Source organism: Camarhynchus parvulus, chromosome 4, assembly GCF_901933205.1.
Source record: "Camarhynchus parvulus chromosome 4, STF_HiC, whole genome shotgun sequence".
NCBI classification, from domain to species: domain Eukaryota; kingdom Metazoa; phylum Chordata; class Aves; order Passeriformes; family Thraupidae; genus Camarhynchus; species Camarhynchus parvulus.
The window spans coordinates 47,604,711-47,618,956 of record NC_044574.1 but is presented as its reverse complement, the minus strand read 5'-3'; the positions used below and the strand labels follow the sequence as shown (position 1 = coordinate 47,618,956).

The 14,246-nt window shown below is 42.1% G+C and overlaps 1 protein-coding gene across 2 annotated transcripts in view; it reads left to right on the top strand.

Annotated features, from left to right (window-relative positions):
- Window positions 1-14,246, top strand: part of ELOVL6 (ELOVL fatty acid elongase 6) — a 79,132-nt gene that overhangs the window by 42,125 nt on the left and 22,761 nt on the right. For both annotated transcript variants that reach the window (XM_030947526.1, XM_030947525.1), the window contains one exon: window positions 7,573-7,704. In XM_030947526.1, the coding sequence (XP_030803386.1) occupies window positions 7,573-7,704 (132 nt within the window). The remainder of the gene's footprint in view (window positions 1-7,572; window positions 7,705-14,246) is intronic.

Here is a 14,246-nt window from a genome sequence, read left to right as displayed (position 1 = left end):
CTCTATTAGCATCTTCATTAACTGCTTTCAGGTGAGAGGTATGAACAAACAGAATTATTTCAACTGGAAGGATGTAGGTTAGTAGTCCCCAAGTTCACTTGCAGTTGTGTTTACTAGCTCCAGGTTTTTATGGTGGAGGCCAGAGGTTTACATTTACATTGATGAAATTAAAAGTGAAAGTACTGTAGCTTTTCATCAGAGCTGCAGTGCCTATGACCTACATTAGCTTCTCTGCTTTCTACCATCTCTCCACCTACTGCCTGAAAGTCTCAGCAAAGCCTGCAAAAATCAAGTGGAATTGGGACACCCTGACTTGTCACCTGTTATAACCCCAAATCTTTGTCTTAAGAACTATGTATGTTGTCAGAGTGATATCAATACATTTAGCAGAGGCTCCCTGTCAGGGAGTTTCTCTGACTACACTGAGCTTCTGTAAAGGCTCTTAACAGGGACAGGGATGGCCGTCATTTTTCCAGTAGGGTCCTGTGGGGCTCGATTCAAGTCTTAGCACTGGCCCTGTAAATCTTGGAGGGGGTTATGCAAAAATGGTTGTCACCTATGGTCAGTGTCAGTAACAGTGGGGTCAGATGCCATCCCTGGGATGTGGCCCATCCTTGGGATGTGTGGTGGCACTGAGGATGGGGTGGTGCAGGCTATGACTTGGGCTGAACCGTGTCACTTGGGATGCCAGCTGGGTAGGAGGGTATGGTGTGGCTCACCCCAGTCACCCAACCCACTGAGCTGCAACTTCCACTGTTGTCTGTGCCAGGTGAAACTTCAGGGGTGGCTGTTGTCATGGCACACTCACCTGCCATCTCCACTGGGTGGGTCCCCATTCAAAGCTTAAGTGGAGGAAGTCCAGGGCAGAGCCAGAGATGAAGCTGATTTTCCTTCAGTGATAATTTTGGCAACTTGGTTTCAAACCCCAAAATTTTGGAACTTGTTTTGGGGTCTTTTTCTGAAGTGGTTTCTATTTGAGAGGTTCTTTTCTCTTGTGGCATGGCTTATATTTGGGATTGTAACTTTTTTACAGATACATGGTTTCTTCCATCAAGCCTGTATGAGGCTTATAAAGAACAGGGGACTGTGCGTCAGAGCTGAGTTTGCCCCTTCTATCTGAAAAAAACCCAAATTATTCCTGAATTTTAACTTTGTTTTCCCACCCTTATGGTTTTCTTATATTTTCCCACTCACAGAGAGAAAAACAAAAGTTTACTGCTTTCTTTGTCCCTAGCTGCCCACATTTGAAGTATGTGTCTAATACTCTCTAACACCTATGTTTTGCAAACATGAGTATTACAAATTACTGGCAAACATTTCAACAAAACAGACACAACCATCAGGGAGGTGCAGGACATGAGCCACCTTCCCCCATGCCCCCACACTTCCATGCCCTTGTTTCTCCTCTCTGTAATTTTAGGGCTGTTGTCTGCCCTGCCCTGTTGTCTGCAGGAGTGGCTTCCTGCCCCTGGGTCTGACAGTGCAGTGTGGGCAGAGGCTCAGGTCGGCTCAGCCTCTTGCTCCCCTGGGCCAGTGTTGTATTGCACTAAACAGTTTAGCTCTTGCAAATTGGCTGGTGGTGAGCTGGGGCTATCTCCACTGGACCACAGCAGGCTATAAGCTGGTGATACGCCACAAAAAAATAGTTGCTCTGCTTTTCGGAGGTTGCTGCATCTGCAGTTCTCACCTTTGGCACTGTGACCTGCGCAGTGGGGACCCGGGCTTCAGGCTGCCCCTCAGCTCAGCCACTGGCACTCATAGAGCAAGAGTGCATACGCAAGTCTTCCTCATCCTTCTTCCATCCTTTTCAGCAGTGTTGTGCTTGGGACAGGTCCCACAGCACTCCTCCTGGCAGCCTCCTGGCCCCATGTTTCTTTCCTTTGTGTGGGTTAAGGGGTCAGGGCAGTGACACAACTACATCTAGCAGTAATGACAGAATTGGGTGATGGGAACAGCAGCCCAGAGAGAAGGCACATGTGGGGGAGTAACAGTCCCTGGCCCATGTGTGTTCCCAGGGCCCTGACCCCTCTTCCTTTGCTCTCAGACAGGAGAGGGGTGCCTGGAGAGTTGCTCCAGCCTTGGGGGAAGCACAGACTTGCACATCCAACAGTACCTCTCACGAGGAGGCTGAATGGCCTTTGAGGCACAGGCTTTAGAAATGAAGGGATCAGATGATTGGTATGAGATACGTCTGTGGTTACTCTCTGATAGCTTTTTACGTCAGAGACCATCATCAGTGAATCACCTACACGTCTGTGTGACTGTCATCACTGCTGTGCTAAATATAAATGTCAAAGGGTATTGAGCTGCAGGAATAAATCAGACTCTGTTGGCATGTGGGTATCAGACAGGCCTTCCTCTTCTGTGTGTCCTTCTCTCTCTGTTATGAAGGCTGCCTTGGTCAATGGGAAGCAGCTGCAGGAACTCAAATCTAAGCCAGGAGTACAGGTTATATTTTCATACACAGATCTGTCATGTCCACACATTGGATCTCTTCTTGCTGGTTCTGTCAAAATTGCATCAGTGAAGAGAGAGAGAATGGTTTGCTTTGACAGTATTTCTGAGAAGAAACACTGAGAGACTGAGAAGCATTTTCACACCCTTTTTTATACAGAATGTGTGATTTTTAAATAAGCACCAGAGAGAAAGTAACTTTGCCAGGGCTACCAGTCCTGCTGCCTGATCTGTGGACATGGATATGCTGTGTGATTCACATGGGTTCAGGTTAAAGCACTTGAGCTAGACTCTCAAGTTAGCAGTTTCAATTATAAACACAAGTTATTGTTGTTATTTTCTGTTGAAACCTGGGAGAAAGCAGTAGGAAAATTCCCTTATATTTCATATAGCCGGACATTATTTTATTTCTTTTCTTTTTTTTCAGTAAATCTGGTTGGGTTTTTTTACATCAATAAAATGGTGATGAAGAAGGCCAAGAGAAAAACGTCAGGAACCTGAAACTGCTTGTTTACTTTCAAGCAACACTCTGCTCTGGCAACTGCAGTGGGGTTTTTTTAACCTGTTGCGCTCCTTTTACAACAGATGAAGTGGTAGTGAATTTAAAAATGAGCTTTGGATGTGCAAAGTAAATACATCTTGATTTAAAAAAGCTTTAAAAATCCTATGGAATGTAGAAAGAGGGGGCTAACACCACTTTAGTACTCCTTTACTGAAGGCTGTTATGCAGATAATCCTGTATTGCATGATAAAAGAGAGTTTAACAATCTGTGATAAGGTTGTCTTTTGGGCATTTCTGTAAGGACTTTCCTTAATGATTAAGGAAAATCCTGTGGAAATAGTCAATTTTATAGCACACACATACACACACTCACAGATACATATATCTATCTGTTTCAGTTTACTCATTAACATCAGAGAACTCTACAATAATGACTCAGGCTGCTATTTTCAGGAGGAAAAAATGGCAACAGTGCATCTGGGTTTGAAACCACCTCCTTCAGCAGTAGTGCAATATTCAGAGCTATTTCACTTTGCATCAGAGACAGGGGGATGTCTCATGCTGCTGCACATGAGGCTCACCCTCAGGCTTTGGCCCCTAATTTTAGAATACTGTGGTAACATTACATCTTACATTTTCAGCATTTTATAAATAACTGCTTCTGTGGAAATCAGGATTTCTTAATCCTTAGCCATTTGTTTACAACTGCTTTCCTCTTTGGATTATTTGCTGCCCCTTCCCAGTGCTATGTTTTCCTGCCTGAGGCTTGGGTGGCTGATCTCTTCTTGTCACTCCATGGTGCCTTGAGTGGGCTTTCCTGCGTGGGACTCCCTGCTGGAAATGAGGAGAAGCTTTGTTTCTGTCTTCCCCTATCCTTCTCAGTTTCTGCCTCCCTCTTCTCAGCTGTACTTTCCCTCTTTCCTGTCTCTGTTCCTCTGCCTCAGGTGTGCCCATGGATGCAGGAAGGATCCTTCCAGGGGTTCCAGCACAGAAAGAACTTCAAGCCTCCTTGCCTTCCATGCTGTCCCAGCTTTATGTCCATCTCATGGCTGCCAGCTCCCATCATTTGCTGCCATGCTTACTATTCATCCTTTCTCTTCTCTTTCTCACATCACATGTCCCAGCTTCTTCCTCTCCCTTTGCCTCATGACCCAGCCATCTCTCTGCTACTGTCCTGGAAGATCTGTGTCACATCTTTAGCCCATAGCCCCTCTTGCCTCCCTCTCTTGTAGTAAGCCCAAATATAGCTTTTAATAGGTTCTCCAGAAACCTATAAAGAGGGAAAGAGCTGGCAACTTTTGTCAGAGGAACATGGAGTTGTATTCAGTACAGATAGTGCTTAGTCCCTGAAGTCTGAAAATGTAGGAAGGTGGGAGACAACTGTGAGAAACAGAAATGCCAGAAAAATGTGGAGGATTTGGCAGCCCTGTCTTTATGTCTACTGTGTTACCCTGCAGAACAGAATTGAAGACAAACATATGAATGTGCTAACATTAAGTTATTGATGCAAGTCTGTTACTGAATTATTTTGAGGAATTTTATTTTTTTTTAGTTTCAATGTTAATTTTTTTGGTCATTGTTCTGCTCTATTTAGTTTCTCTTCAGGTAATAGTTTTGAAAAGGTACATTACAGAGCAGCTCCAAACCTCTGTCTTTCAAAATGCTTGTTCAATATTGCTCTCCTTTGGCTAAAATCGTACCAGACCTTATTGAATTCTGTCAGATTGCCATTGCTTTATGTTACTAGCCCAGCACCAGACTGTAGTATGAACCTTTGGGAAAACCCATCATAAAAACACTAGTAGGAAACTGGCTAATACCAGTCTAATGGAGTTTATCAGATTATCTTAAGAGTACATACCTCTGCAACCCCTTTGTAACTCTGTCACCTGGACTGCCCAGTTCTTTTAACCATTGTTAGGCTGAAAAAATGGGGAAAATTCAAAGTCCTTTGAGTGCAAAAAGTAGCAGGGATCAAAACAGTGGATGATTTCAAGATCAGCCTAATCATTATTCAGTATTGTGCTTACCTCTGATGGGAGATAATACTGCTGTGTCCCTCCTTTTCTGAAGCTGCTTACAGCTGCTCTCTGCAGTTCACATCATGTGTGCAGTCAAATCTTGCCATGTCTGCCTCTGCTGATACAAAGCTGCCACTGCTGATACAAAGCTGCATTCTCTGGGAGTACCATTTACCATCATTGTAAATAATGCTGTACTCATTACAAAGCTCTAAAGTGACCTAAAATTTATCTATTCTAATTACTGTAACATAACTATTGACCTCAATAAATTGATTGAACTCACAAAAGATAGTTTCAGTAATAAGAAGCAAAATGGAATGTTACTTGATGTAAATATATAGATTATCTGGCTCGGGAAGAACTGGAGACAGACAGAACATAGACCTAAGCTGCTAACTCATTCAGACTGTGTTTTTTGTCTTGAAGTGGAACTGAAGTTGAATCATTACTTTGAAGTCTTGGCTGTGTTTGATCTAGAACTGAACTGTTTCCAGCTTGCCTTTTGCAAAGTGTCTCTAGCTCCTGCTCTTGAATCCTGACATCCTCCCGTGGCAGCCTGCGTGGCCTGTGCTGTGTTGGCAGCTGCATGGCAGCACGGCATGGCAGTCTTTTCCCCTGCACTACTTGGGATGTCATCCTGCTCTGCTCTCAGTTGCTTTGGAGATCAGTGCAAGAGAGACATCACCCATGCCCAGGATGGCATTGATCTGGGCTTCACACTGCTGCTGAAAAGGCTGCAGAGGGAAGGAGATGGGAATGCAGTCCAGACTCACACTAAGAGCCTGCTTCTATCTTTCAACCCATAAATCTTGTGTAAACAGTTAGGTGGTTCAGTACGAGCAAGCTTGAGGTGGTTCATCATTACCCAGACTGGTTAACAAATATTTACTGATCTCCAGCCAAGTTAAAGTGCAGTCGTGCTTTCAAATTGGTGATTCTATCCCTTCCCTGACCAGTGAAGTAGAAATAAATGGGTTTTTTTCTGTATTATATGAATAAGGGCTGACGCTTTGTCATTTTCAAACCCTGGTCATGATAACCATTGCCCTGGCAATTCGACCATCTCAATGCACAAGGTGAGAGGGTGCTGGCTCCTGGGTCTTCCTGGGGCTTTTGCCAGCATTGATGCTAAAGCTCACCCAGTGGATTACAGACACTGGGTCCTCCCCTTCTCAGAGCATCAGATGTATCTTCATGCAGTTACCTGCATTTTACAACACAGAGCTATAAATATATCAGTAGAAACAGAGTTTCTCAGTGGGTAGAAAATGGCATGCTGCAGAATGCTTACTGATATGCATCTGACTCTCTTGGGTTAGTTTTTACTTAGCTTTTAAACTTATATAAAATTCAGTTCATTTATCTTGATTGAAGGTTGCATTGAAGGTTCCAGTCAGATGTGCTACAGCCTTCTTAGTTTTTCTGAACCTTCCAGGAAGACCCTTGGCCATCGAGGGTCTCATAATCCATTACCAGCTGCCTTGAGGAGGCACAGGCACGTGCTGTGCTGTGCCACTATGCTTGGCCCTCAGGACCATGCTGTGCTGTGCTGGGCAGATTCCTTGCCACGAGGTAACCTCAGCTGGCCAGTCACAATGGAAGAGCATGGTGGCATCTACTTGGTACCAGTAGTGACACCATGACACATTCAAAACCATAGTCCATAGTTCCTATATTTGTGAATGTAATGATAAATTATGTAGAGAAAATTCTATTTTTTAGTAGATGCTGTTCCAGTTAGGCCACGATTAATGGTGTACATTATTAAGCCTTAGTCAGTATAATGTTGTGCTGTGTGGGAAGGAATCCCAGGCTTAGTCTATTTTAGACCTCTAATGGTTGATTTAAAATGAGTTATAGTAGCAGAGTTCAAATATTTGGTGATTATTGCTGAGCTGGACTACTATCAGGCAGTTTTAAAAATAAAATTCGCAATTTGAAGAGTATAATTGAAGTTCCTTTAGAGAGCTGTGCTTGTCCTTTCAGCAAATGCACTGGATTTCCTGAACGATGCCACAGGGCCATGCCAACCAGCATGGTCCTGCTGCTTGATGGGGCTGTTGACCTCTGCTTGCTGATCCTCTGCTTCTTGTGAGGCTCATCATGGTGTGTTGCAGGGCTGATAATCTTTAAGTGTCTTTTTAGGGGAAACAGTGGGAAACTAAATTGCCACATAGGGAGGATCCTCCAGGAAACAAAAATTTGTATGAAAAAGATAAATGAGGCACAAAATGTGATCAGCTGGTTCAAGTTCCAGCCATGTTTTGCTTGCAGAAGGGTGTCTAGGCTCTGCCACATCTATTCTGTTCCTCACAGAAGTTCAGTCTTCTGAAACTGGTGAAGAATGGGAGCCAAATTTGTCTCTTCTTTTCCAGAAGTTCTCCAGGGTCAGTTTTGCCTGCACCCAGCCCTCAGTGTGTGCAGTAGTTTAATACAGAAATTATAAGCTCAGCTGGGATGCAGGAATGTCTCCAAAAGAGTTTCCTTTCAAGGAAGCATACAAGCCCTTAGCCATGATGTCCACACATGACTCTGCTGTGTATCTAATATTAATTAAACGTTTGACAAGTGTTTTTTGGTTTTGTTTTGCAGGAAGAAATCATTCCTGTTTTCAGCTCTGTACGCTGCCTTTATATTTGGTGGTCGGCACCTAATGAACAAACGAGCAAAGTTTGAGCTGAGGAAGCCGCTAGTGCTCTGGTCTTTGAGCCTCGCCGTCTTCAGGTAGGCACTTCCTCACACCACCTGCCTTTGACAGCAGGCCCTGGTTTGGGCTTCTTCACCTCCAGCAGCACTGCTAATGCAACAACAGGCTCACACAGAAGTGGCATTTCTTTGCTTCTGCTATTCAGGGTTGTGTCCTGATCCACTCCTTAACATTGAAATTATTCCCTTTGACTTAGCAGATCATAGAGCATTTGAAGAGGGGAGAAATCAATAACAAAGGCGAAAATACAGGAGGACATGAGAAAAAGCACTTACCATTGCAATACATTTACCATGCAAGCTAGAAATGGAAATAAACACATTAAGATGTTAGTCTTGTCTCAGGTGCTAGTAGTATTATGTCTATGTGGTCTGTATATGTGGAATATTCAGTCAGGACACTCTGATCCCCATTAGTGAGGTAAAACAAAAGTCACTGCTTTGATGACAGGTAAATTAGATCACTGTAACTGATATCAGGAGCTAACTTCTGGTTATTCCATCACAAATTGCTTGTGACTGTAGCAAAAAGGTGGCTCGACAGGGAAAGGCTGTTTCTTAGTGATGTACATCTCTTGGCTGTGTGTTGACTCCATATTTAATATGGGGAATGTCATGTTTGGATTGTTGGTGGTTGTTGAAGTCGAATTGGCCAATCTGAACTCCTCTCTACATGCTTAATATGCTAACTTTTAATGAGGCTGAAGATGAATGGATAAACAAATGCTTATAAAAATAGCCCTTACAAACACATGATTTTTGGTACAAATTACTAGTAACAGTACACAGATGACCTGAGGACTATCCTTCATTTCAGGGACTATGGGGACTGTAAGTTAGAGCTCACTGAACAACATACAGACCATCCACAAACCATTATCAAACACTGCTACTTGTATCTTTCTAATTTCAATATAATACTTACTGATTAACATGTTTGCTTATTGAGCAGGTGTGAATGGTGCATTGCTTTTCACAGGATAGGAATAGTTTTTGCTGAGAGACTCTACAGAGTGAAATAAAGCAGGAATGGGGAAGTTTGGATTTTTTCATGGCTTTTCCTTTTGTTGTCCAAAATTGTATCACCTTGAAACTTTCCAAAACTCTGGCAGGGGAAAACAAATTGTATTTCTAATAGCTAGGGCATGCTAACAAAAGAACTTTAATTTGGCTTGGTTTTAATAGTTCATCAACACATCAAAGAATATCTCAGAGCAGACAAAACTTTTAGTGGTCTGGATAACTTTGAGAGCAAGTCTAGCACTTGTGGAAATTTCTAATTTTCATTTGATTGCACTTGGTGCTGTATTTCTGGCAGTGTATCTAACATCATTTTGCTTTAAGGTCCTGTAAGCAATTGTCATTGTTTGTTCCAGAAATGACTGACTCTCAGCAGCTGTTGAATTGGATCCTAGATGCCATTTTGGTTTTGGATCAGTTTGTGAAGTTGTTTGTAGCCAGCAGGATCCCAATTCTGATAGCACTTTCTTAATAAATGGGGACAGTAGGAACTAGCACAAAGCATTTGTAGTTTAATTCTCAATCTAAGGTGGGGAAGCGTGATTTTGGAACTTTCCTTTGCATAAGATGTCTAGGGAGAATTTTAAAATCGTATTATTTTGAGATGTGGCTGACATTCACAGTGTGGGGTTTTGAAACAATTTCACTGGCTAATTTCCTCCCAAAATCTCAAGTAATCAATGCACTGATCAATGAATAGCATGAATTTACACTGCACTGCCTAGATGGACTTTGAAATCAACAGATTCATTACTTGCTGATTGGAGTTTCCCATCATAATCATATGAAGTAGCTAAAAACTCATGGCCAGCATGAGCTGCTGAGTGATGCTGGGTGATGTAAAACTGTGGACTTCATGTTTTGAAGCTTCAAGCTGCCAGGATGAATCTGCCACAGAGAGCGCCTCAGGGCAGGCACTCAAGGAGAGCTCTGCTTGTGCAGATGAGAAGCATTGGCCAGAAAGGCACAGTTGGGAGAGGGATTTGCAACTCCACAGTCTGCTTCCTCTGTCAGCTCAAATAGCACCACTCAGGGACAAGGGTTCCCAAAGCCCTGCAGAACTCACCCTTTCCTCTGTCTGCTGGGAAAAGAGACAGCAGAGGGGAGGGGGTGTGTCAGATGTTTGGCCTGCACAGAAGCACTGTGCATTTAACCTGCTGGATTTGCCATGGGCATCAGCTGATTATGAAAATTATATGACTATGTTTTGCTCTTCTGTGGTGCTGAGTAGTGTGCAGAAGAGAGAAATAGGGAAAGGGGAAAACCAACCCCAAATGTTTGCAGTAAGACAGCATGAAACCTTTGTAACTTCCATAGCAACATGCAATCCCATACAAAACCCCTTGACTTCTTCCCTGGAAAACAGGAGAGGTGACAAAAAATTCATGAAGACATGAGACAAAGACTTATATAAGTGTTTGCTAGAACATCCATTACCTGGTGCTTCAGCGCCAGTGTCCTTTTTGGGGCCATCTGTCACAACCTTACTGACTGTCTCAGCAAGCAGCACTTGAAATGCTGTAAATTTGCCAAGTAACTTGGATTTGGTTTTTTTTCTGGTTCCTGTTGTAACTAGGTATTGTGTTTATATATGCTTGGACTGAAAGGCATTTCAGCTTCCTCCAAAGGTCTATTCAGGTACATTTAGAGGACTGGATATTTACTATGGATCCAGGAAAATGTTCCTTAAATTTCAAAATATTTCCTCTTTGGCTTTCAGTGATGCCAAAATGCTCTGACTTTTACAATACCTTGCAGAAATTCTAAGTAATATATTTGTCTGCCATGAGTGGTTGTACTGAGGAAGAAAAACCTGCCTGGAGAGGCCTCAGTATTCTGCCTCAATGTCAGTGTGAGCCTTTTTTCTGGACTCCTTGTTTATGTCCCTTTTAGCACTCCTACCATTTTACCTGCTTCAAATATCCTCAGAAATAGTAACACTTAGCAGAGGCTGAAAAGATGTGTTTTGGGCTTTAAAAGAAAAGGAAATTGCCTGCCAGGCAATCACATGGTCCTTCTTCAGAAGGTATCCTGTATGCCCTCACGCTTGCCAAGATCATTTACATGTGGTAGCTGCTACAGTAGGAAACTCGCCACGCTTATAAATAAACAAAACAATTACACCACCCTGCTGAGCTTGCTGAGCATTCAGGAGCCTGGTCAAGAGCGAGTTTTGTGTCAACACTGGCAGCCAGCAGGATTTCTGAGAGAAAAAGTAGCTTTATTTCCCTTTGAAAGCATTGACTAGTTTTGAACATTTTGTCACTGAAAACTTCAGTAGGAGCAATGACAGTAAATCTTGCTTTTCATTTGGAAACCACTGTGAAAACATCATCTCCTGAAATCTTTGGCTGAGAAATCATTTTGAGATACTGGGGTTACTGGGCTGGTTTGGTCTTTTGGTCCCTAGCAGGCTTGTTGACTTGTTTCAGTCATTGAAGATTTGTTCTGTTTTGGTTTGGTTTGTTTTCTACACTTTAATTAAGTGTGTTTACCCAGCCTAGGTATGTACTGAGGTCATTGGGGAGCAGAACCGTGTTGCTCTGTGGTAACAGGAACCTGCTGTTAGGCAGCTACACAAAAGGTCTTTCTTCAGTCTCATAAGACCCCAAGGAAACCATTGCTGTTTCACCTACACAATTAAAGTGACAGTCCTGTATTTTTGAATATTTCTTGGGGCAAAACACATCAAACCTGAATTGCTAGTTTTATATTTCTGACACTTTGAGCATAAAGTTGGGGCCATTCATTGAATGTTTTACTTGGAGTCTATCAAAGCTGAGGCCTGGACTCACAGAAGGATACAAGTCATTAATTCATGTTTTCATTACATCTCAGATGGATTTTTGTAATTCCTTTTATAGCCACAGAGCCTGTGTATGGGTAGCTTTTCTTTCAAGGAGCTTAAACGTGTTTGATCACCTCATCATCACAGAGGACAGCAGCATGGCACCATTTTCCTATGCATCCTTAAGGGGTTGACAACAGAAGTTTCAGGGTCAAGGCTCTAACTAATAATAGTAAAAGGTTGTCTTCCCTAGGGAGTACTGTCACATCAATGCAGGAGGCAAAGAAGCTAAAACATCTAACGTGATGCAATCATTTATAGGCAGAGGCTGAGCTTCACTATGGCTGGTGGGTGCAGTGAAAGGAAGAATATCTCTTCATCTAGCCAAACCACACCACTATAATGCTCTTATCATCTCCTGAGATCACTTAGATTCTAATCGAAGCCCAGCTATGTGTTGTAGCTGTGGTGGAAATGAGTAGATGTCGGTACAGGTTTCCAAATGTCTTTCTCCCACTTTCTCTAAGCAGTAGAAATAGTATCAAATGTAGCTAAAAGGTTGCTACCTGCTTGCCACAGAGCTAACCAGAGCCTCAAAAGCAAAGTAATTCCCGCAACAACAGGTGTTATAATTGAAAGACAAACCCAAAAAGACACACTAAAGGAAGGTGACTCACTTTGCCTTTACAGAACTGGAGTTGACTGATTTCCTACTGAAAGCACGGCAGCACGTGTAGAGGGGTTTGCAGCCACAGAGGGCTCCTGACGAGGGAATCCAACACATGCCTTTATGTGAAGAGCTCAATTCTGGGCTGAATTAAACAGAAAAGACAAAACATATATTTAAAGAAAAGATTTCAGTTGCTTGGATTTGTAACTCTGAAATACATTCTAGTTATCATGCGTGTAAGTAGGAAAATCGATGAAAGATAGTTGAGATTTATGTCTCATTGTAAGTTCACAGATACTTGCTGTGGAGATTTAAACACAACTTAATTTCATATGTTGCTGAGCAACCCATCAAAATCTTAAAATACTCTGAAATTTTATAAGGTCCTGACAGTACATTCAAAGAGAAAATTTAATTACTGAAAAGAGGAATGTTTGCCAAATAACATTGAAATTAATAAGCACATTTAAGGTGAATTAATAATCTTCTCACTTATAAATTTAAAAGGAAGTTAATTCAAAGTGAAACATTCCCTATATTTGTAAAGCATTTGTAATGCATATTTTCAGGACATTTCTCAGAACCTACATCAGTAAAAGGCTTAATATACATCTACTTAATAATTTATTTCTGTAGGACCATGTTCATCTTTACATACTTAGCTGATTTTCTTGCATGACAGATAAAGAAACGTCTTTTTAATTACCATTTTGGAGATGAAGTTGAATGTTGGGTGAACAGTAGAAATTCAGAATGATTGGAGAGAAGACAAAAATCCATTGGATAAGATTTAACAGTTTAAGAAGAAAAGGTTTTTTCCATAAATTATTGTAATTCCAGTAGGAAAACAGAAACAGCGTTGTGTAGAGTGAATTCATACAGTGCAAGACAAATGCTAGCTGGCATTAAAAAAACTTTGTAGAGGTGATAAAAATATACAGACTAAGAACAATAAACTGTCACAAAACAAAGAACTGTCAAGAAGATGTATCTCCAATATCTACCTTATTTATTCTAATTAACCTTATTCCTAGATTTGTAACAGATACCATGTGACAAAATACTGTGCCCATCTTCTAAAGTCTCACCCCTTTGTTCACTCTGCTGTTACTCTTGTGGACTCCTGTGTCCATCAAAGTAATTTTGAATGTAAGTTGATTTTACTGTTTTTACCTACTCAGGCCTAATTAAAAGTAAACCAAGGATTAACTGTGAGACCTGGCTGATTCTACTTTATGGGAGGTATGGATAGGATTGTCTGAAAATTATTTTGAAAAATCTCTTCTCGGTGCTAAGCTGGGCCTCCTTTCTTTAAGACCTTTTATTTTTCTCTGACTTAGCTTTCTTGCCTTTATTGCTGGAAAATGAACATCTTAGCAAAGTGAATTCAGTACATCATTTGAAAAACTGTTGTTGTGTGCATTTTGCCCCTGTTCCTTCCCCTCTCTCACAATCAATGAGTGTGGACACTCAGTGTTTCACCTTAAATTACACCTTTCTCCTGGGCTCACCCTGTTCCAGCCCACAGGAACCCTCACAGGTCACCCACCACCCAGCATGAATAATACCCAAAGCAAAGTCCATGAGAGTGAAACTTTGCCTCTCAATTTTATGCAAGGATCAGACTGAAGTGCACATTTGAAGAATAAAGAACATCTGTCTGGTGGCTTAAGTAGGGAACTGTACTAGAGAGAAACTATATAATTAATTTAAAAGGAATCAGTCAAATCCATCAATCAAATTCTCTGCCTGTGTGGCAGCACTTCTGCATTTTACTCAGCCTCAACACTTGGTTCATGAGCATGGTGAAAGGGCCTCCTCCATTCAGAAATCCTTGGGGAGCTGTATCTCCATGTGTTTCCTTCTGAGTAAGTCCCTGACAGCTTGTGCTTCTTGGAGGCAGTGGGAATACAGCGCTGAGAGGTGTTAACTTGCATGACCTATCAAATCCAGTGCTTCCTCTGCAGCCAGGCTGCCAATAAACCCTGCCAGAGCCAGCAGGGCTCGCACGCAGGGCTGGGCTGCACACGGGCGTCGGCCCGCGATTTAGCAGAGTCACAGTTTTGTCACAAGTTCAGCTTC